Source organism: Pseudoliparis swirei, chromosome 21 (genome assembly GCF_029220125.1).
Source record: "Pseudoliparis swirei isolate HS2019 ecotype Mariana Trench chromosome 21, NWPU_hadal_v1, whole genome shotgun sequence".
Classification (NCBI taxonomy): Eukaryota; Metazoa; Chordata; class Actinopteri; order Perciformes; family Liparidae; genus Pseudoliparis; species Pseudoliparis swirei.
In genome coordinates this window covers 10747101-10771265 of record NC_079408.1, presented here as the reverse complement: position 1 = coordinate 10771265, position 24165 = coordinate 10747101, and the positions used below count along the sequence as shown (strand labels likewise).

The 24165-nt window shown below is 40.8% G+C and overlaps 1 protein-coding gene across 1 annotated transcript in view; it reads right to left on the bottom strand.

Moving 5' to 3' along the window:
* Positions 1-4523: 4523 nt before the first annotated feature.
* Positions 4524-24165, bottom strand: part of LOC130211863 (phospholipid-transporting ATPase ABCA1-like) — a 132937-nt gene continuing 113295 nt past the window's right edge. The window contains exons 46-49 of the mRNA XM_056442884.1: positions 23059-23162; positions 21794-21886; positions 11916-12159; positions 4524-7412 (exon numbers count right to left, since the gene is read on the bottom strand). Coding sequence (XP_056298859.1) covers positions 7284-7412; positions 11916-12159; positions 21794-21886; positions 23059-23162 — 570 coding nt within the window. The 3' untranslated portion in view covers positions 4524-7283. The remainder of the gene's footprint in view (positions 7413-11915; positions 12160-21793; positions 21887-23058; positions 23163-24165) is intronic.

The following is a 24165-nucleotide window of genomic DNA, read 5'->3' as shown; positions in this document are numbered from 1 at the left end:
AGGAGACAAGATGGAGGGTTCCGCTTGACGCGTATGCATACAAATGTCAACAAAGGCATTTAACTGCAGGAGAGGAGAAGAAAACGCAATGTTTTATACAATAGCACACATTGGGGTTTTTCCCTTTTCTTTTGTGCACAAGATGCTGCTGACATTCGTCTCCACAGAAACCACCTGCACACAGATTTGAATATGCGACATGCAAAACATATACACCTGATTTCAAACATTGGTCATCATGAAAAGGACCTACTGCACATATGAGTGATGCACAATTCTGAGCGTAATAAGCCTGTTTTGTTATCAGCAATTATCATTAAAAGGGCTGCGTGCACGCCATTCACTAGGAGCAGTTAGTAGTTCTTATGTCGAAGCTTTCTGGTGTAAGTCAGTGTGACAGTGAGCCAGCAGACATAATACACTGACCCGGAAACTAAAGCAGCTAAATGAACTTCAGGAATTATTAATATCATTATTTACACCTGTGCTTTTCATACCGTGACATGTCGAAATGTGTTCTGTGAAAATGGTCTCCAGGTGTTATGAAGTATTTTTATTTTGTCTCTACTTTGATTGAATTTTTTGTACTATTATTTTCTCAAATACTAATGTTCTACCTAAACTGACATCAGGGATGTAAATAGGACTCCAGCCAGCCCCCCCCGCAAACCTTCAGCGGCTTCCTTGAAGCTCAAAAACGCAGCAGTCGATATGGGCCTCGAGCTGAAATAACGAAATTAATCAAAAGAGAAATATGTGCAATGAAAACGTCAAATCAGATACGAATATCACACAGTTAAGAGATTTCATGAGGTCATCATTTATAATTATTCTGAATAGGCCTGCCCCTCTTCTCTAGAAAAAAGTCTAGACATACTTTGAGCAAGACAAACACATACATAATAAAAAATCAATCAAATACCAAAAGTAAGAACATATAAATGAAACAACTCTGAGCCATAATGAGGTTTTAAAATAGTTTCCTGATCACAACAAAGGCTTTAAAAGGGCACAATCAGATTTAGGGAACTTGGGGAAGTTATTCCCAAATGTCAGTTTCTTTCTTTAAAGTAAGGAACAGCTTAAGGCTGCAGATTGTTATAGCCACAGGTCATGTGAATATCATATGTCTTCAGTAAATATAGTCAAAGAATGCTTTCATATTATAGCCTGCAAAGATGTACCATCTTGGCATTGGAGTGAGTCTCCTACTCACCTCAGTCAAACCTGATTTTCAGTTTCAATATATTAGTGAGCTGTAATGAATTTTTCAACATAATAAAGTTTAATATTAAAACACACAACGAATGCTCCATGAAAGCACAAAACCTATTGAAATATTATCAGCGCACTGCTTACCCTGCGGAGACCTTTCCTTCTGAAATTGACAAGATGTTTTCTTATATCTTTTTTATTATTATTGCAAAGGCAATACGTTCAAGGACTGCCAGGATGAAAGTCAATGTGTTTTTCAGAAATTACAGCACTTTGTTGTTGAAGTATTTCAATGCTTAAGTTAGCTTTAGCAAAAGTTCAAACTACACTTGTTTCTACTACAACCTGTGTACTTAAAAAGACACTTAATGTATGCAAGTGTGGCGTAATATACAGTAAACTTCCTAAATGTCTCGGTCTGTTTTACAACGCAGAGAAATAATATATTAATACATGCTTTCTATGTGAGTTTTGGTCTGAATGAGGAGACTGACAACCACTTACCTTAGCTGGCTCCATACCGCGTGTCATGACTGACAGATGAATACTGTGGTACAAAGTGTTATTATGATTGACTTGACTTTATTTGATATGGACATCACAGTTGCATTATAATTTGCCCAATAACTAAGCATTTGTAGCATAACGCTAATTTACAACAACTGTCCACAGGAGCCTTTATTTTAAAAAATGAGAAAATTAGAAAATACATACACAAACACAGATACATACACAAAGTACAAGTGTGTCACACTATTTCGTGTCATATTCTAAAATTCTTTGTTGAACATTCAACGTTTCATCCCTTCATATTCAAAATCTATAACAAGCATCTTAACATTTTCCAAGATGAAACATTTTGAAATATTTATGACCTACATCTTTCATACACTACCGTTCAAAAGTTTGGGATCACCCAGACAATTTCGTGTCTTCCATGAAAAACCACACTTTTATTTATCAAATGAATATAAAATATAGTCAAGACATTGACAAGGTTAGAAATAATGATTAATATTTGAAGTATTAATTTTGTTCTACAAACTTCAAGCTCAAAGGAAGGCCAGTTGTATAGCTTATATCACCAGCATAACTGTTTTCAGCTGTGCTAACATAATTGCACGGGTTTTCTAATCAGACATTAGTCTTCTAAGGCGATTAGCAAACACAATGTACCATTAGAACACTGGAGTGATAGTTGATGGAAATGGGCCTCTATACACCTATGGAGATATTTCATTAGAAACCAGACACTTCCACCTAGAATAGTCATTTACCACATTAACAATGTAGAGAGTGTATTTCTGATTAATTTAATGTTATCTTTATTGAAAAAAAGTGCTTTTCTTTGAAAAATAAAGTCATTTCTAAGTGATCCCAAACTTTTGAACGGTAGTGTATATGCCACAGGTTTCACATGTTTTCTAGCCACAGTCCAAAGACATACAGGTTCGGTTACCTGTTGACTCGAGGTGCGAATGGGTGTCTGTCTCTGACTCTGTGTCACAGCCTGACAACCTGTCCACCTTCGTCCAATGTTCCCTTACACCGATCCCAGTAGGGGGCAGAGGAGGGGGGTGGCGGGAGCATTAACAGACGAATAATCGATGGATGTATGGATCTTTCTAATGAGTCAATGTAAGTTCATGGTTTCCAAATAGCTCAAAAACTACTCCAGAGAAAAGAAGTAATGGAGGCAACACAAAAACACAATCATTAAAAAAAGAAAAAGAAACTATCTCTAAGAAAAGAAAAATCACTCCAGACAAGCAGAACATAACAAGTTGCTCTGCAGAGTCTAGAGTTGAACTGCAGAGAGATAAACAGGCAGCCTATATCACAGGAAGCCTGAAGCAAGAACAGCAATCTCAGTACAGAGGGTGATTACAGTCTGAAAGGGTGGCAGGAGCTTTCTGTAAAGCTCGCCTGTCGAGCAGATCATTGATCACAGATCATCTCCTCTAACTCCTGTAGGCCTAATCTTCCCATTCCGGCTGACAATGCCTTTCGTTTATTCTTGTAACTTGACACAGAGACTGGCACGAAGCCAAGTCCTGAGAAAGATTATGTATAGAATGAGCTATAAAAATCATATTGTCGGCGTAATGAGTGGTGGTTTGCGAACTAAACAAAATCCAAACCAAATCATTTGAGGACAAATGGGGACACACTCTGACAAACTTCACTCCAAAACATATTCCTGCAGCATTCAATTTACTGGAATAGAAAATACCTTTCATGTGCCATCCTCCGTGTATTTTTCCACTCTATCATTTTTATAGAAAATAATAATAATGCTTACTACTGCACCAAAAATGAAGAAATGTTCTTTTGCAAATGGTCACCATGGACACCAAATATGACCAAATAGACATAAGGCCAACAATGGTTTGCTCTGAATGGGAAAAAAACACCAGGTGTCGCTCTGGAAATGTAATTCTCTATATACAGTATATATTAAAAAAACATTCAGTGATTCAACAGCTCAAATTAATTAACGGCGCTTACATACAGGCCCGCAACACTCACCTCTCCTGCTCTGTAATTCGAATTCTGCTCATAAACCTTCGCAGTATTACACTTGGAGGTGACGTGTGAGGGAATAATGGTGGAATGTGACAAGTAATCTTACTTTAGGACACAAGTTTTATCACCTCCTCGAAATTCCCACCTGACTGATTGCCTCTGGTGCTGTGCCCCAGAGCGTGGCGCTCTAATGAGCACAGAGACAAGAGGTGTGATACATGCAGAAAAAGCCCAAACATCAACTCAAGATACTGCAGTTAAAGCAACAGTTTGCCAAGATTAAGCCTTCTTACTGTACGTGGGAAATATGAGTGGTGGATTTGAGGGAGCCATCAAAGAACAATAGAGATCATATTAGAGTCATATAGTTAACAATATGAGGATTTGCTAATTCCTATAGACAGTTAATGGCCCTTGAAAGCAAGCTATCCACAACAATAATCTTAAGGAAAGTAATAATGTTGCGTATCAAATTAAATTATATTGTATATATAGCCTATTCCATTTGTAATTAAGTGTCTTTATATCACACAATTAATATTGTATTAATGATTTTTCTTCCATTCAGACTGGTGATTTGTACATCTTGCACAATATTGACACAACTGAGTAAGTCATTAAAACTTTAAGAAATAAAACACGACACATACTTGTTAAAATAAGTGAATTAAAGTATAGCTGTGAGACATCATCGATCTCTTTTATTCAGATGTGCATGCAAGCCAGGAAGATAGGAAGTAAATACTTCAGCCGGGTGAAAGACAGAAACTTACAGAGGATGGCAGCTATCCTCAAACCCCCCGGACTGCCACTCCCAAGAAACACAAACAAACACATGTGTAGCTGAGGGAAAATAAAAAATACATAATGTATCTCTATAATTTAGAAGGAAAAGTAGAGCAGAAAAATGTTGACTGTCTAATCCAGAAGGAAAAAACAGGATATCAGTGTTGGAAATGTATTTAAAATCACAGAAACACAAATTATTGTTAGGAGAGCTGTTTCAAAACAAGAGCGAGATATGTTGTGATATATAAACAAGATCGAAAGAAAACTAACAGAAGGAATACTGGTTTTGAATTTGCTGCAATAAAAGGAACATAACAAAAGAAACACAGTAAAAGTATCCGTGTAATATAGTTTGACAAGAAAACCAATTCATCCTCAGGCATCTGGCAGACAAAATATCCCTCCTACCCCACTAAATGTGAAATACAAAATGCCTTTCCCACTCTGGTGCAATCAGTATCTGGCATCCCATGGTCTCAGTTAAAGGATGGACGTGTGATGGAGTCTGCAGCCTAACGCGACACTCAAAGTGAAAGACACAAAGGAGTGAAAAGAAAGACAATAAAACCGCATGTAGAAAGTGGAACTCTCTGTGCAAATAAAGCAATGTGCAAAACTGTGAGTCCAAGTCACATTACAATTTGTGCAAATGTTTAATTTGTCTTGGCAGGATTCAGTGGAGATAGGATTTATTATTCTTTGCAACCGGCATGACAGTCATCTGAGCACAGCAGAACAATGACGTCAAGTTCTCAAAATAAACTGGTGAGGCATGAACTGAGAAAGGATTCACATTCTGGACTAAGTGCAAAGTAATGTGAGCAGCGTCAGGTTTATAATCAAAGGCCATTACGGCCTCTCACTGTTACAGTACAGAAGGTAATGTTGAAAATAATCGAGCTATGAACCATTCTCTACATTTCAATGGAGATATTCCTGAGGCAAGATTGCACATATTACAGATAGGTTGTGTAATTGTATTAAAACATTGATGACATAAATTCTATATTACAGTTTCCCAAAAATTAGAAACATTATCATTTTGGATTGCATTTATGTAAATTGTAAACTTGATAGAACAGGAACTTAAGGTGGTCTTACATCAATATCATTTTACACATCTGAAAGTTACACTTCACCCACAAAATGACTGTTTTAAAATCAATTACTCATCCCGTCTTTACTATATTACAACATCGCTTTACAAACTCCCACACCACTCGTGCAGAATAAGTCCCATTGATCTAGTTGTATGCTCACTATTTCCCAAACATGTATTTCTTCAAGAACTCATGATCTCACACGGTGAGTAACTGATATGCAAATAGTTTTGTGGTGAAGTATTTCTTTAACATAGAAAACAAGACGTGCTGCTTGGGCCCATTGATTTCCAAAGGCTTTCCACACATGTTTAAAAGGCACATTGTGACAACATGTGTGACTGTAACTGCAGTTACAGTCACAAAGGCTCTAGAAATGAGTCATCTGTAAGCACACATGGGATGTGTTGTCTTTCTTGCAGACCCAACATGTTTTAACAGCTGGTTGACTCATCGTTCCGCTGCTGTAAACCTCAATGTCTTTGATTAAACACCATCTACAGCCGATTGGAGGCTCATTCAAGTGTTGAAAGGCAGCACATCACACAGAGTTGCTATTATAACCTCTTTCTTTTTTTAGCAAAATCAATCATTGACGTACCTTTTAGAAAATTACAATATGAGGTTAGACCTAACTGTGTATCAATGAGTTGTTAAACATTCTTACATGTAGGTATGTATCGATATGTATATGTATGTAACCTATCTAAAACATCAGGGCAAGCTCCTCTCTATTCCACCGTTTTGCATTTCAGAATATGATCATTATAAACAACTAAATATCTCAAACATAATTACATTTGAAGTTCAACCCTGAGGTGTTCTAAATATTGTGCAAAGTAAGATGCTTTTGGAAGATTATTTGGTCCTTCCACTCTCCTCCACTATGCTGAGGTCAGCAATATATTCCAAACTAAAGCTGACATCTGAAATGGAATAGAAGGATCTAGGTCTGCATGCGACCGGTAGGGTCGTGTCCCTACTGATATGTTTGGGAGGACAGAATTATCCCAACCGAAACTTGAGCAAACTTGTTTGCATCATCTTTCATCTGTACGGGGGTTAACTCTTTATACAACACACCCGTTTGAATTATATTAAGGCCTAAAGCTGAACGTGATTGAGGGCAGGTGGGTGCCGTACCCGTTCCCTCGCTGTAACTTCAGTTCCTCCGACGAGCCACCTCTTTGCCCAAGATGGAGACCGCCTGAGGCGCAGACTCTGGGCTTTGCAACAGCTCTTCAGAGACCTGTGGGAGAGGTTATGGAGACTACATCCATATTCTATCGTCTATGGTGTTGACTTTGCAGAGACAGCATTAACTGACCAAAGTGTGATCTGCAGGAGAATAAATATTTGAAGGCTATACAGAACGCCCGAGAGCATAAACGATTTTGCAGTGTAAACTCACTGTAACTTGAGATGGAGATGAGTTGTGTTAGGGACGGTTATGCAAGGGTGGTTATAGAAACAACACAAACAAGTACAGTACATGACGTCGTTGACCAATGCCAGTCATGGGTGGTCTCAGCGACTAAACAATGCCGAGCAAAAAGGTTGAGCCCATTCTTCTGCTGTTGGAAATGACACTAATTTAAGCTTGATTGAAGTATATCGCTGTCATTGTAATGTGTATCATGTGTATAATGGGTGTTATGCCATCTCTGCTTCTTGGGAGGTCTTCATAGACTTCATTGGCATCTCATCTGAAGTGTCCACTGCGTTGTCATAGGCCTGAGAGTTCTCCTCCCCGTGCTGGTGCTTCGCAAAGTTAACAAAGACCTGGAATAAGAACGAGGAGAAGAAGGTACTTAAAGTCAAACGCAAGATAAAACACGTAGAATACACACAAGGCTGAAGGGCCTGTGGACATTTCTCTACCCATCGCATTGCTCCCCCCCCACCCTCTGCCTCAAAAACAAACAGAAATAGCAGTGGAGACAATGGGGTGCATGTGAATGAGTTGGCAGACGAGGGCTATGGAGCATCAAGTAAGCATCTCGGCTCACACAGTGAATGCCAGTTTGACATCTTTGACCAGCTGAGAAAGAGAATAAAACAATCATTCTTCTCTCTGTGATACCCATTTAATGTCAGAAGAAATCAATCCTATGGCATTCATAAAAAGCGGTGTGTATTTTGTCATAAACAGTAAGTAGTCTAGGCTTGTTATTCTCTTAGCATTAGCTGTCGGTTGCGATAAAGCCACACAAAATGTTTTACCCCACAGGAAAAAAGCATCAAAAAGGGTCATAAAAAATGATAAGAGCATTGCTTTTTCATTATAAGATGTGTAGTGGCTGTGTGAATGTAAAAGGATATGCGAACTAATAGATTGTATTTAAATTCCCAATGGAGGAAAAAACATTATCCAGACCAATTCAAAATAAATGTTTTTTCATAGCTGCATCGCCAACAAATTAAATGGGATGGGATGGAAATTAAATACCTGTGATAGGGCATAGATGAACAGGAATAAACAGTAGTGCCCTTTCAGGCTTTTGTTTTTGAGAGACTCAGCTAATTAAAACGGGGTAAGAAGGATCTACCCTCTCAGCCTTTGAAGCTTCGGTTTTTAATGAGCCGATTCATAGAATCTGTTCCCTTTAAATGTAATGTTAATGATGAAGTAAAAGTCTAAACATAGAAAACTTTGTTTTCTGAACAAAGGGAGAGGTTTGCCTTTTACTCTGAAGTATTACCGTTGTCACTGCTGCTGCAGCAAAAAGGTGGACAGGAGGCATTGGTTTGCTTTAGTATTCACATCGTAACCTTTACATATTAGTCAGACATTTTGAGAAACATGAACTTGTACAAACTGTACATTCGTACAGTTTACTGGTGCTTTATTATAATCTAATTTGTAAAGTACATCTTGGGTGCATGGCAGTAACACGTGTGACAGTTTGGTATTGGCCATCAGACATACAGTCCTGCTCACAGCCTTGACAACATGGTTCTAGTATTATTATTATTTCCATCCAGAATAGGTCTACTGAGCAAACAGGAAAACACTGGTCCAAAGTCACTCTTGGAAGCAACCCAGTAGACAAAGCCTGAAGCACCACTTATTCTCCTCGGGGTCGAGTGTGGGCCGGAGCCGTATCCCAGCTAACATAGGGCAGAGGTAGGGCACGGGGGGGTGGACACGAGAGACTGACAACCATTCACGCTTCCATTCACTCTTATCGACAATTTAGAGTAAACAATTAACCTTGCCTGCATGCCTTTGGACTGTAGCGAGAACCCGAAGAAAACCCGTAGGGAGAACATAGAGGAGCTTGCTGTGTAGCGATAGTGGAGGAGTTAAAGGCATCGCTCAAGGGCTGCTTGGTGGTAGTAATACGCAATGGGAAATTCAGCTTTTTACTAAGGAGTCAGATTGTTTGAACTAGGGATTTCATTGAATCCGATTAGTTGCTTCCATTCAGGATTCGTAATGCACAGATTATCGTCCGTTGTTCACGCCGATGTAAAACAGGCGTTTGCAACTTTGTGTACTGTACAACCAAAAACACGTTTTATTCCCCCCCCCCCCCCAGACAAATACAAGTACTGTTTGTTCCATGTAATTGGAATTTGGTGCCTACATATGTAGAACTTCTTGACCTCAGAGCTCGTGGAGCTGCTGGCGAGTTGGTTGTGTTAAAAGTAAAACAGCAGACTACTTTGTCATGGAAGAACAAGCTATGGCTGCAGAAGGCCTGAGGCTGAAGTATGTTTCTGTGTGTGATATCAGACCATCAGCAGTATGCATCAAGGTCATAGTTGTCAAGGCATCTTATCAGGGGAGAATGAGTTGGAGGATAAGAATGACAGGAGCAACACACTCAGCCTCCACCCATCTCTTTCGACCTCTGACCCTGCCACTGGCTTGATTCAATTCAATTCAATTCAGGTGCTGAGGCATGCGAAGCATTTCATATTCAGAGTCAAGGCTGTATAGTTTTGCAATATAATTCAAAAGTACTGTTTGTATTTAAGTTTCTGTATGAAATCATAATATATGGCTACCACGCAATGAATTCATGGCTTTGTGTTGCGACTTTCCTCATAATCGACACTTTCTGTATTCAGCCAACCACTCGTGACCTGAATGGTGCAGGTGAGTGCTGTTTTCTTAACAGATGGATGCAGGCATTCATTACATTTAGGTGTTTATTTAATGCCTGTTGAGGCAGAACATAGGAGGGCAAGGGCGTGAATCACCCAATAAACCTCTTCTGTACGTCAAAGGAGCTTTTGCAGAATTACATTTATCTTTTCTTACACGTTATTCACATGTTCATGCTCTGCTGCTTAATATCACACTCACTTTGAAAGCATGAGAGCTTCTCATGAGGGAAAGGATTTCAGATAGCACGGTATAACTTAATTATTTAAAAAAAGTAATAGACAGGATGGGTTTGTGTCCCATTAGATCTTAGGGTTATAAAGAGGACTTAAATTAGTATTATCATAGAGTGTGTTATGCAACTATATTGTTATTAAGATTAAATACATTTTTTGTTATATAGGACCACATTTAAAATGTAACTAAAAGGTTGAATGTGGACCGTTGTCAACACATAAAGCAACACAGTCCTTCCAGACAATCTGCTCCCATAAGACAGTTTAGAAAGTCACTTTTCCTTTCAAAAGCTTCATCTGCTCTGCTCGGTCTCGGCCATCAGTGTTACGCCTGAGCTGCAGGCTGTGTGGATCAATATTAATTGTAGTGCACGTCTTGTGTTATACTATAGGTCAAGGCTCCTCTCTATAAATCACCAGCTGGAAGGTGACAGTCTGAGTCTCCACAGGTTCTCCAGTCCTCCCCTTTATGTTTTAATAACGTGACCTCCTGGTCAAAGTATGATTTATTTACTACCTTTTATCTGGTAAATATTGACCAGCGCACAATGTGGGGTTAGTTGACGAAAATGTTAAAACAAAAATCACACACGGTTGGAGGCGGCAGTACGACCGAACACCAATGACCCGTGAGTTCTGTTAGAAACACTGAAAAGAAACCAACCAGTATGTAAACCGGGCTCAGTTAAAGCATTTAGCTTAACGAATAAATCCCTTCACCTTTCTTTCTCTGAAGGGCATATTCGACTGAAATAATGTTACAAAAGATGGTTTTAACTTCAATTTGAGGTTTTCTGCAGGGAGATCAAGATGATAATTAAATGCATTCATGGAATTCTTTATATCACATAATTTGATTAATATACACCAATGAATTTAGTTTTTAAATCCACCCCCCCCACACACACACACACCACACACACACCCTTTTGAACCCCATGTAGAGTGGACCACTCAGAGGTCATCTCCCACCTGGTCTACTGTTGCTGAGTTAATGGTGGGCTTGCAAGACCAGACACACTTTCCTCTGAGCGTCTGATTGCATCAGGTCCCTGAGGCCATTTGAAAAACACAAGGTGAAGACAGCCCGTAACCTGCCAGGGCTCAGTTTATCTCACCAATCAGGGGGTCTAGCTAGTGCACTTGGACTGGAAATAATAAAAAACAGCCACTGGATGGGGGAGCTTTATATATATATATATATATAAAAAATAAAAGAAGAGACCTCGGTCCAGATTCTTGATCAATACTGGGACCTGGCGGCTGAACTATCTTGGCTACACACACTCGGTGTAGTCCTCATTGGTCAGTCTGACAGCCTAAATGGGAGAGGACAAAGCGTAGGCAATGATAGAGCTTAAATCTTATCCTGAACTGAGCAGACTTTACTTTAACTGAGAGCACTTAAAATGCTGCAGGCACTGACACTTGCTCTAATGATGTGTTAAACTGAGCTGGCAGCCCACAGAATTACAGTGGGACAATGAACACGGCCACGGACACTCTGCAGTCTAAATGTTGCTCATGTCAGAAGTGAAATGTGGAGTCTAATTGTGCATCCCCTGCTACTGTACAGGCATACATCAGCAAATACTGATGTTCTCATATCAAGAATACAACATTACAGTACATCTGGATACAAGAATATGCCATCACCAACTCTTTGCTGAGAATAAACCTTTGGAAATAACCAAGTGCATGGTTTTTGTATGCTCCTTTTGTTCTTTTAATAGCCTGCCAGGTCCCCAATGCATAACCACAAGCCATTTACCGTGTGGGTAAAGCCTTATCAACATGTTTTGTAAATATATTGCTAAAGTTTCCGATAGTAGATGATTGATGAATACATTTGTATAGTAGTAACAATGGAATGATACTGGTCAAAGGAACAGTATATTTAGTTGGAGAAATAACATTGATTTGTTGGGGCCTTACCTGATCGAGCGTGGTCTGGGACACGGAGTAGTCCTCCACACCCAGCCTCTGCTGATGCCGGGTGAACTGGCTGAAGATGTTGGCCAAAGCCCCCTGTGCGTACGGGAAGTGATACTGCAGAGTGTTGTGATGCGTCTCCTTCAGGACGCTGCCCACGAAGGACTGCTGGACGAACTCCTCTACCGGCTTCAATGCAGGAGAAGAGCCACCGACCTTCACAATCACCGTGTAGCCGTCACCAAATCTAGAACAGGAAGCCACAATTAGCTCGTACGCATTTTGGCTTGTTAAATATTTGAGTATTTAGGAGCTTCATTTTATTTTGCCACGGGTGTGAGTTTTTGAAGTTTAACCTCAGCTCATATAATAAATAGAAAATAGAAACTGGTACCAATATGTACTATCTTTACAGCGCTTATATGAAGGGAACACTTTTGTCCTCTCAGGTAACAAGAGGGAGAGAGTTTTGTTTTATCTGACCCATGGACAAAAGAACATTAAAAAAAATTAGGGTTGTTCCTAATCATTGACATGACCCAGATTGGGAACAAAATGAATCCGCCTTGAAATTCGTATATAGAAATAAATAGACATTTTCAGCGTCAGTGAAAGTGGAAAATAATTGTATGGGAACTTTTTGACAGACATCTAAGGACACAAGAGCTCGACAACAGGCTTAGTTGTCTGTAATTGCAAACATGCATGCCATGCTAGTGCCAAATTGCTCACGGCTGGTCATCTAAATAATGAACATTTCTTTTCTTCTGTGATCACACCATGGCGATTAATAATAAGATGGTGCACTGGAAGGAAGAGACGAGACGAAAGGCAAAAAAGATGACAAACTATAATTGGTCTTCTATTCTCTGGATGTGGTGAGCTAGAGGAGAAGGTGAGCGACAAGCACCTGGAAGCAAAAGCAGCTTGACTTCAACAGTACATCGACACTGCCGAGAACTGGCTCAACTTTTTGAGGTAATAATAGGTTTCAACACAATCGTCTGCACCAAATGTCAAAGAAAGCGTCAATTTGTGTCAAGCAAAACAGCCAAAAGAGACATAAATTGCTTTTAAGGGTGTAGATTAGGGAAGAGGCCTCTGCATGACTGAAATAACTGAAGGAAAAAAGGATTCTATAATATTGATTATTTTTTTAGTCAGGTAATCAAATAATAAATTAGACACGGTTGCCAATTAGCTTCATCTGACAAACCAATACATTACTTGAAATCAGTACACAGACAGATCTTGTGCTGTAGAATCCAGATCCTCAAGCAAGGTAGCTGCATCCACAATGCCAGTTTGATCGGCGCTATCATAAAAGATTATATAAGATTCCAAATCCTCTGTCGATTCCTTTGCCTCTTGGCGTTGTGGAGGGCCGACAACGTATGAAAACTTAAAAGCTAACTATCAAAGGAACAAGAAACTCAGAGCGTTAATATCCTCTCTGCATTACTTATTATATAATATACTACCAATGGCGTCGAACAGCCGCAGTTTTGGAAATGTGTCAACATGCTCTACTGGTATAGCTTTACAACATGAACAATATGCCCCGACATAAAATATTGTCACACATGAAAATATGCCACAGCGAAGCTCTAAAGCTAATTCGCATTCTGCATCTTCCCAGTTGAATGCAACGTCTGGTGAGTTCCAACTAAGACTCTGCGCCTTGTTATTCTGTCGTTAGCACTCTTATGACCCATTGTTTTCTGCCTAATTAATTCCCTTATGTTGGATTTACTTATGGAAATGTCCATTGTGGGCTAGTACAGAGCAACAAGCAACGAGAGTCAGAGGCTCCCTGAGTGGCAATTAGAGATAAGGTGACTAAACTGCATGCCGACACAATCCCTGAGGGAGTGAGAGTGAAAGTGAGGCTCTGTGCCGATACTGAGACGAACAATGAATGGACCCCGTGGGGAGCAGAGTCCCTTTAGTTAAACATGACTTGAAGTTGAAGAGCAACAGAGCAAGATTTATGAAACTTTGCATTAATTGTATATGGGAATGCTTATTTAATACACATTATTATTAAGAATGCAACAATTGTCGCTTTAATGGGACTTTTATAATCATGCCAAGGTGATGTTGACTTACATCTGCAATATCATTATGTGACCATGCTCAGTGGCTCCTGCCTCCTGCGACTAGGTGTACGTTAGATTAGGCATTTGTTAGCTTTGTGGTCTAAAACAAGAGTTAACCCTTGTGTTGCCTTCGGGTCAATTTGACCCGATTCAATGTTTCACCCTCCTGTCGCCTTCGGGTCAATATGACCCGATTCAATGTTTAACCCTCCTGTTACCTTTATATGTACTAACATATTTTACCCTTGAGGTCAATATGACCCCAGCTATTAAAATCTCCAGAAAATTATTAGAATTAATATTGTTTCCAAGTTTAAGTGTGAGGTGCTTTATGTTTGTTTGTTGACTCCCGAAAGAACACCGACATTAAACATTGAATCGGGTCAAATTGACCCGAAGGCGACAGGAGGGTTAAATATTGAATCGGGTCAAAATGACCCGAAGGCAACACAAGGGTTTAGCAAATAATATAAATAAATACAAATAAAATCGTTGAAACATACACACACTTAGATTGGCTAAAACCCAAGGGATGAATTAAACATTAAAATGCACACACCAATGCAGACAACGTGACTTCTTCCGATTTCGTGATGCAGCTGACCTATCGGCATGCTCTCCACATGTTGGTATCCAGCCCACTCGATAGGGAGGATCTGAGAATTGCGCTTGCACTCTGATATCTTAAGGGGCGGCGCACCACCGGTGATCAAAAGCATCCCCATGAACCTCGGAGACATATTATTAAGCACACATCATGTGGATACAACGATGGGTGCCCTGCATGTATCAGCTTGTCAGCGCTTCATTAGGCAGCTGCCCTTTAGACCGTTCCCCACAATCCTCCACACTGACCTGAGCCCTGCTCAACCTCGCTGTGGAATACCATTCTTGTGCGGGGCGTTTATTGTGTACATACAGCCTTATCATCTCAAAGTGCAAATGGAAAAGCAGGATTATCATCAGAGGAGTAGGGGTCTCAGCAACTCTGGTAGTATCGCACCAGACAAATTATACTATAGCAGTAGTGCTCTGTCCTTCAGTTGAAATTTAAGCTATTTAATTTCTTATTTTCATGATTTCGTTCCATTCTATTCAAATGTATGATTCATATTTGCTGATGAAATTAGGCATAAAGGGACTAATAGTAATTAAGAATGTTACACAGTCGGACTATTAAGTTGTTAATGTACAGTAAAATGCTCATTTATAGTGGGGAACCCGAGTATTTATTGGCAAGGTACTCAGTCCAAAAGACTGTAATTTTGATTTGATTTTAAAATAAATCTCCTAAAATGTTGTTTATATTAAGCCAACATTGGTTTTGTAAGGTACAGATTAGTCCTGTGCACAATTGAGAGTCCAATAAATAGAGTCTAATGATTTTTAGATCCTGCTGTCAAACAAAACATATAAAATATTCAGTATTATCATTGTGTGCAAAAATATATTTGTGCTAAATGAAGATGTAAAAATGTAGTAATACAGATGACTATTTATAATACTGCATGGCTGCTTCTACAATGTCAAATATTACCACCGTGGCTGGACTGTCACAAAAAGAAAGTCTGTCACAACTCGCTTGTCGGCTTTGATTTGCACGCGCGGCACCGTCTTCCACCAGCGAAATGTTTATCCAGGATGCAGCCACATCATTTCAGATGATTTTTGCAAGCCTCCACAGTCTGTAATCAGACACCACCACCACCACCACCGACACATCACAGCCATCCTCTCACATCAAGCTTAATTCATCATCCAATCAAGACTGTGACCGTAATCCTGTTGTGTTTATTATAGCTGCCGGCTCAGGAAATGTGCTTTTGTCCAAGGACTGCCAAGCTCAGCCAAGATGCTAAAACATTTTTGCAAACATCCAGGAGGCCTTGTGGCTAAAGGGGTTGGCGATATGATGTGGGCTGTACGTGAGTAATGAAATGCTTCTCCCCAGTGAAGGTAAAAGGGCTTATCGATTAGCATTCAGGCGTTCTTTCTTCATGCTTACCTTATTTTATATTTCCTCTCCGTCTGCAGCTACACAGGGGCTTCAAGCAGCACTTGTTTGTTTTGAAAACAAAACAAGATCATTCATCTTTAATACACTGCCTCTCTCTGCTCTCCTCAAATCAACTCTGCCGGTGTAAGGAAAGGTATGTGATGTCTTTAAACAATAGCGCAGCAAGCTTGAAACAATTAATAAGCTTTCAGCCGGCTGGTGATTTTAAAGCTAAAAGCAAGATATTCGCAATGTAGGGGTTGAACATAGCAAAGAGGAAATAATGAATGGATTATGTCATTGCTGCAGCGCATTGTCACAACTAATCCGTTTATATTGTTTTACATTAGGGAAATAATACAGCAGCTCAACACAGCATGGCAGAGACGATGTAATAGCTGCAGCTCTCTCCTTCGTTTTCATTATTCTGCCTCGTTCCTCTCCTCCACCCTGGTCGGCTGGAAAGTCGTTCTTCCATGTAATTTAAAACAAACAAACAGCCAGACACAGATAAGGGCATGACAGGCAGAAAATAATTATGCGGCCTTCCTTCAACTAACGACATCTAGAAAGGTCACCCTCGCCGCTGGCAAACCTTGAATTTGTGTCTGCGGGGGGGGAGGCCGGACGCGGGGCAAGAGGTCGCGCCGTGGCTCGGGTGTTCGGACACTTTGATCGGGAGGGAAGTCATCCAAATAACGTCCTTAGAGGCAGTGGGAGGGGAGTCGGGTGGATGAATATAGAGGGATTGATGGATGGGTTTATCTTTGTCCACTCAGAAATTTGTCATTATAGCTTTGTTTCATCTAAAATAAGTGTACAAATTAATGATGTGCTTGCTTACCGGAAGCCTGTGCAATGTCACAAGCTGGAGTTTTCAGTGTTATCATTGTGGTTGGAGTGGCAAGTAGGCTTCAAGTCAGGGCCTTCAAGCAATCATCAGGTTTCAATGTGAGATTGTGAGCGGTTAAAACAAGCTAGAATGAAACTTCATTCAATGAATTACTTTTACCTTGGATGTAGAAGTAATGTGCATAAGTGCTAGTGGTCAGAGGCAGTTGACAGCTTCACATAAAAGGTAGATGAGACCTTGAGTGAAGATTATTGTGTTGAAATAAAACCGTTAAATCTGTCCTTCAGAAGTGTCAGTCTGCTTCCATCTTCAAGGCATACTTGTTTATGTCATTGTGTTTTATCATCTCACACGAATGCCATCATCTGTGCTGTGCAATTATTAAGACAGGATTTTCAACCATGCATAGTTCATCCAACGAAAGGGCATCCAGCCACGTCGCAATTTCGGTAGACCTTGAAGGATCAAATACAGACGCTAGCTTGCCTTTCTTGAAAGCACACAAATCAGCGATGATGAAACCGATACAGCAGGTATATATGGAGGGCTCTCAGACATGTACACTACACAGTGCACCATATGTGTCTGTCAGTGTTCGAGCAGTCCTAATTACACCTACTTTGCTGATGCATCATAAACCGTGGAGAGAATTATTTTGTCATCCATCTCCGCGGGTGACACACACTTAAAAGCCATACACTATTTAGTTAATGGAACACCTGCAGAGCTGATGCGGAAGGAGGGGGAAGAAGTTTATTGGACTTCTCAACGTCATCTTCAGAGGATTAATCCAAACTTTTAGACACCACTCTTGTAAAAAAACTCTTCAGTGCCCACACAACATTACCTTAATGCACTTAAGGCTCTTTTACCCTCCACTTTTATATCATGACATGCTTTAAGGAAGGAGAAAATAAGACTCCAAGCTGTGTTGTGTACTTACTGCAGGTACTTTATGAAGAGGGGATATGAATGATATCAATCAGGGAAAAATTCGGCACCGGCTAGCGGGTGTCCTCTCTAACTGACAAGATTATAGGGGGACTTTGAAGCCACTTTTATTGGTTCCTCCACTTCATTTGGGTTTACTTAACACCTGGGAGCTTTCATACCAGCACACTGCTGTACTAACACACCATTTACAGCCTCTCATGCATTTTCTTTGCTTATTTATTTCCTCCCTTCTCTGTCAGCCTTTCATAAATCGAGTGTGATTGAGTTGAGGCAATGGAGGAGGATGTTTTTAACAGCCATGGAGGACAATAATGAAAGGGCTTCTTAAAATGGCCGCCCTATTGTTCAGAATTCCCCGCCTAAACCTATTCGACAGCCCCTCTCTCATGCTGACCACCTCTTCAGCAGTTTAAATGGACTACGTGGTCTCATTTGGGCCTTGATTGATAGGTAGAGGCGGGGGTTGTTAAAGTAGCAGAAGGGCATCTCAGTGATAAAGACAGGGTCACCACTGAACCAAAGGGGGCAGCACTAACAAGCACTTGGATGGCTGGGTTGGAAGCCTCGCCATCTGAGAGTAGCAGAGGAAGGAATAAATAAGTGTAATATGGTGAGAGGTTTTTGAAGGAGACGAGGCGATGGGGGAGCGAGGGCCTGCGACTGTGGGAGCTTGAGCAATAGGGGGTCAAAATGTGAGCGCTTCCCCCGCGGTGAGATTCTGCACTCCTTTCAGGGGCCTGTGATGAAAAAGAGATGGAGATGTTGGGGGTGGAGGGAAGAAGCGACAACCCCCCCCAGCCCCGCGGGTCAAGCGCTCACGCCGTGTGACGATGGTGTACGACACCTGCCTCTATCGGCATGCTTCCCCTCTCTGCCTCAACCCCTGCTGTCTGATGGAACTCTTCCCATCGGCAAACTGGCAACAGCTTGTGCATTCGTGAGAAGCAGCCTCTCCATTCTCATATCATAGAGTCAGATATGGAGACAAACACACAATGTTCAGTGTATAACCATGCATAGCTGGATTGATGAACCTCACACCGACTTAAACGATGGTGGACCACACACTAAACTGTGTGTGTGTGTGTGATGGGGGACATGGCAGCACAAACATGTGTCGGGAGAGTGACGAGAAAAGAAAACAAACGGAAGACGGCCTTAATTGCCTTCTCAGTCATTAACGGGGTCCCACACCTCATGAAACATTAATCACACCAAGCGTTGAGAAGATAGGGATGCTTAATTAGAAATTATTCACTGCGTGGAAAGAACTGAGCGATAGCATTTCAGCGGCATGTAAATTGTCCGCGTGCGATCTAAAATAAGCGCAGCAACAATCTGTGTCGACGTCATGCTTATCTGGCATCCTCTCTCGGTCTTATGAAGTGTGATTCCCTTTTACCTGATAGCAAAGTGAAGTAGGACATGTGTTAACCCTCTGTTCTCCTCCCTTGTTTGGCTGCTTCTTCCCCTCACCCCCATGCTCCAATATATCCCATACCTCCTGCACGGTTCATACATTATTTACACCACGCTGCTCTCCCCCTACAGACAGGATGTAATTGACTCATCGGATCTGTCAATTGCCCTAACATCTGGGACGGACTGATTGGAACATCGCTCTCCCACTTTGGCCCTTTGCTTCTCAACTGCCCCTCCTCACTCCTTTTTAGCCCCATCAACAATCTACCGCTTCGAGACACAGTGGCCAGTGATATGACATTAATACTCTTGATGTTTACTACCCTTGATACTGTTTGCCACCACCCAACCCCAGCCCCCCCCCCCCCTCTTGTTGTTCCAGGCCTTTACCCTAATCCTCAGCACAACTTTAAAAAAATGGCCTGCTCCTCCCCTCATTCCAGGTGTATTGATCTTTCTCTCCACCCAACGATTGCATGCACCACATCTTCCTGTTGTGTGTGTAGTGTGTGTATGTGTGTAGAATGTCCTTCCCCTAAGAACATGGCACAATGGAGTGGTAATAATATCACCAGACTGTACCTAAGGTAATGGATCGGTCTCACTGCTACATGCAGGGCTCGGGACATGAGTGCTGGCCTTGGGAAATGTCAGATGAATATCAGAGAGGAGGCCCGAGTGCTAGAAGTTAGGGGCCCGGATATCTGCTTTTGGAGACGTAACAAAACCCATTATGAGTCCTGCACAAAGCCTATTAAGGATGTGAATAATGACAAGCATGGTGGAAATAGAATTGATGGGTTTGGAGAGACACATATGGAATTGAAATAATGGTGAAATACTTGGGACACTAACCTGAGCCCGACTGTCTGCCTATTTACCTCATATATGGATCTTTTCATGTAAAATCAATACAATCATGTTGATGAGTCTCGAAAAGTGCACCAAAATATATAGGGCATAAATGTGGGTTTATTAAGACGAAGCTTCATGGCAGGCAAAACAAATAAATACATTATCATTACATCGCCACTGAACCTCGAAAATCAGATTTAGAAAGGTAGAGCTGGATATAATATAAACATATAAAGAACAGTTTTACATTTTGGGAGATACTGTTAAGTTGTAATAGGTCATTTTGACTTTGCACATGTACATAGGGAACATTTGTGCTTTAAATTAATACATATAGCAAGATATTATCATAGGAAATATTAGGGAGAATATTGATATTGTTGTTGATGTGTTATGAAGCATAGGGGTAATGTTTACTCTATGTATATGTCAATGGCAGAAGTAATGTTTATAATTGTTTATGGTTTATGATTATATGTATGCCGCATGAGAATGAAAGTTAGTTTATTGTTTCAATGTTGACACATGAGTTGGAAGCCAGTTGAAGTCCGTGACGTTGCTTGAAGCAGGAGAGTGACATGTGGGACTTTTATTGTGAAAGGGAACTTTCATCACATAGGTGACCGGAAGTAATATTGGTCGCGGGATCATGACGTTTGACCCGGCTATTTTGTGACCCGTTTTATTACCTGTTTATGACCTGGCCGTAAGCCAACTAGAGTGTAGCATGCTGAACTGACCAATGGAACAAACTTTTAGGATTAAGAGGTGTGAATGCCGTTACTAATAAATACGGGTGGAAAGGGTGAGTTCGTTCTCTAGACGGTCGGAAGGTTACAAGACAGTTCCCTATCAGCTACTTTGCTGTTAGTCTGTGGCGTAATATTCCGGTCGGCCCGACGATCGTAGCTTCAATTTACTGCTTAGACTTCTTGCCATTAAATATTGTTAAACGTATCTATCGGATTCAGATTCTTATTTTTTTATCGAGCACGGGACCTCCAGTTTGATACACTACAATAATACCGTAATAATTATTTCTCGTATGAGTGACAGTGAGATGAGAGGACTGATAACATTATCACGTCTGTACAATGTGAAGCTCGAGCAAGCCGCTGGTTAGCCGTTGGTTAGCCGCTGGTTAGCTTAGCTTAAAGCTGAAAAAACTGAATAAAGACTAAAAACAGGGCAAACCAGCTAGTCCGGCTCTATCCGAAGATAAACGACATCTACCAGAACCGTGAAAGCAATTTGATCACATATTATATCTTGTTTAATGCATACAAAACCAAAATCATAAAAACATGCCAGGCTCGTAGTTTTTAGGCTTTAATCGAAGATAAGCTCATTTGTTTCTGCAAGAAAGCTAATGTGCATATATTAAAATGTTGACGCACTCCTTTTATAATAAGGACATTCTGAAGTTTAACTGCAAACTTTTTGATACATTCGGTAATTCTCTGTGTATCTCCCATATAGTCTTTCTCAGCTGGAGTAATATATGATGAAAGAAAAAAAAGAAGCGTTCCTGGAAAAAACCTGAATAATTCTTTTCATTACCAATATACATGACCTTATATATACACAACAGAACATCTCAGTGGGACACAGAGATTTCTTTCATCTCAATTCAAGGAGCTGCAAAGATTGTTTTATTCTCCTCCTGGTATAAGGGACCAGGTCGTAAAAGAAGGACGCTTACCTGCTCTTGAGATGCTGGATGCTTCCGAGACACTTGAAGCAACCATTGACCATGATGGCCATGCGTGTGCACAGGACTTCACACTCCTCCATACTATTGAAACAAAAGAGGTGATATTGCATTAAAGAGAAGCAGCAATAATATCAGATGCTTGAGTCTCCTGCAAACCAGATGAAAATATAATACCTTAAAACTAGTCTTCTTAGTATGATGGGGGTATTTCAGGGATTCAAGCTCTAAAATGTTATGTTTAAGAGAGAACATTCATCGCAGAATCCAATCAATCTCACATTATTGTTGCTGAAAAATATCTCCGCTGATTTACTGAGACCTTTGTGATGTTGACGTTTGTGTTAGAGCCTTTTTACATGTCTACTTCGACACCTTAAATGGACGACACATCTGGTTATTAGAGGAATAGGAAAGGACCATCTGTAGTTCTTATTTTTCTCTTTAGCCATTGGGCTGGAGCAGGAGTCATTTGTAGTTGAGGCAGAACCTGTGAAGCCTTTCTGAGGAATGGTCCAATTAGGATTATGACTTTGTAAAACCTGGTGAATCTGCCACTTAACAAAACACAACCACCTGGTCATGCCATGGACGATTGGATGCTGCTCAGCCACATTGGCTTGGCGGAAAAACAAATGCTTTCATTTCTCCATGAAGGTAAACATGAAAGAAAATAAATGAACAACAGCAGATTATTCATACGCACTGCTAGTGGCTCAATTTATTTTAAAAAAACAAAGCAATTTAGGAAACAGTCAAATGAATAGGCATGTCAATTGTTAAATCTTCCATATCAACTAGGGCCATCAAGTTTAAAATTCCCCCAAAATTACCCATTTAATCTTGTTCTCTTCTCTCGTCTAAAGCGTGGCAACAACTGGCTAACACTGCACGATAAAATATTAGGAGTAACTTCAGGACGTCTTGGATCATGAAGACTCCTGCAAGGATATTGACAGTTTCTCTTTTCATGGAGGGGGAAAAAGCTCCCGTCAGTCAATATGCCCTCATGCTTGGTGAAAGCTTTAGAGCAACCAGTGTGTTTCTGGCAGCCGACATTAACACAGGACACAATACCTTGCAACTCATGTGTAACTCAATCAATTCAAACTACAATATGTGCAGCTCACGTTCATTTCATGGTGTGGTTGCTCTGCTATAACCTGGTGAAGATTCAATATATTTTCATTTCATCATTTCGCAGGTGAAGTGTGAATCCATCAGAGAATATGTGTAGATTTAGAGTGACGTCGCACCTGTGTGATGTGAGGATGACTGAGCGTCCCTCTTTGATGACGCTGAGGATGCAGTCCCACAGGAAGCGCCGGGCTTTGGGGTCCATCCCAGTTGTCGGTTCATCCTGTAACGAATGTAAACTCTTTACTTTCACAGATCATTTAAAAACATGCGTGTTTGAACAGACGGGAAATGAAAACCCCTGAATAGATGTGTGGATGAACATAATGGCGCCTATAAGCAACGTAAAGCAGTTATAACATCTCAACACGGCTAAAGTGAAAAACTGTAAATTACAGATTTTGAGACGGACGTGAGAAACAGTGCTGTCCAACATCAAATTGAGAAATGTTTTTTCAGAAGAACGGTGTTCAATCTTTCCAGCGAAGGCCCAGAGACTTGTCCAATGTGAGCCAAGGTGCGTTGAAGCGGTTCTGAGCCGACACATTAATAAAACACTCGCTGTTAAAATGCATAAGTAAGAAATACAAGTGTAAGGAACAATACACGTATAAAACCAGGCCAACCTACAGTCTAGGAGAATTTTGAGTTTGCCCATGTACACATATCGAAGTCACATCCTGAAGCTCTCTCCAACATAGCACCACAAACACGCACACACACACACACACACACACACACACACACACACACACACAGTCTCTTTCTCCTCAGGGCTAGTCTGTCCGTGCATGATTAGAGAGTGACAGTACTCAGTCCATTGGCTGGTTTCGTTCCAGGCCCGGTTCTTTCTCACTAGCAGAATCCTACAAATCCCATGAGGTATTTCCATCCCCGTGCCCAATGTGTCGCTGTGCAAACGCTTCTTGGCACCGCCTCAAGGCCGCCTCGACTCCCCCGGCTAACACACGATACTGAAATTGAACCAGACAACACATTGTCCCACCGCCTCGAAGTGAAGGCCAGCTGGGCTCAGGTGGGTAAATAAGTACGTTTTGAACAATCCAGCTCGATGGACTAAGCACTGAGCCAAAAAGGAGACATGGTTGGAAATGGTTCTGTAAATGTGATTCATTATGGATTACTCATTACCTGCGTGAAATTGTTATTAGCAGCCTCATCTGATGGGCTATTTTAAATCATGCACATAAAAGCATGTATTACAG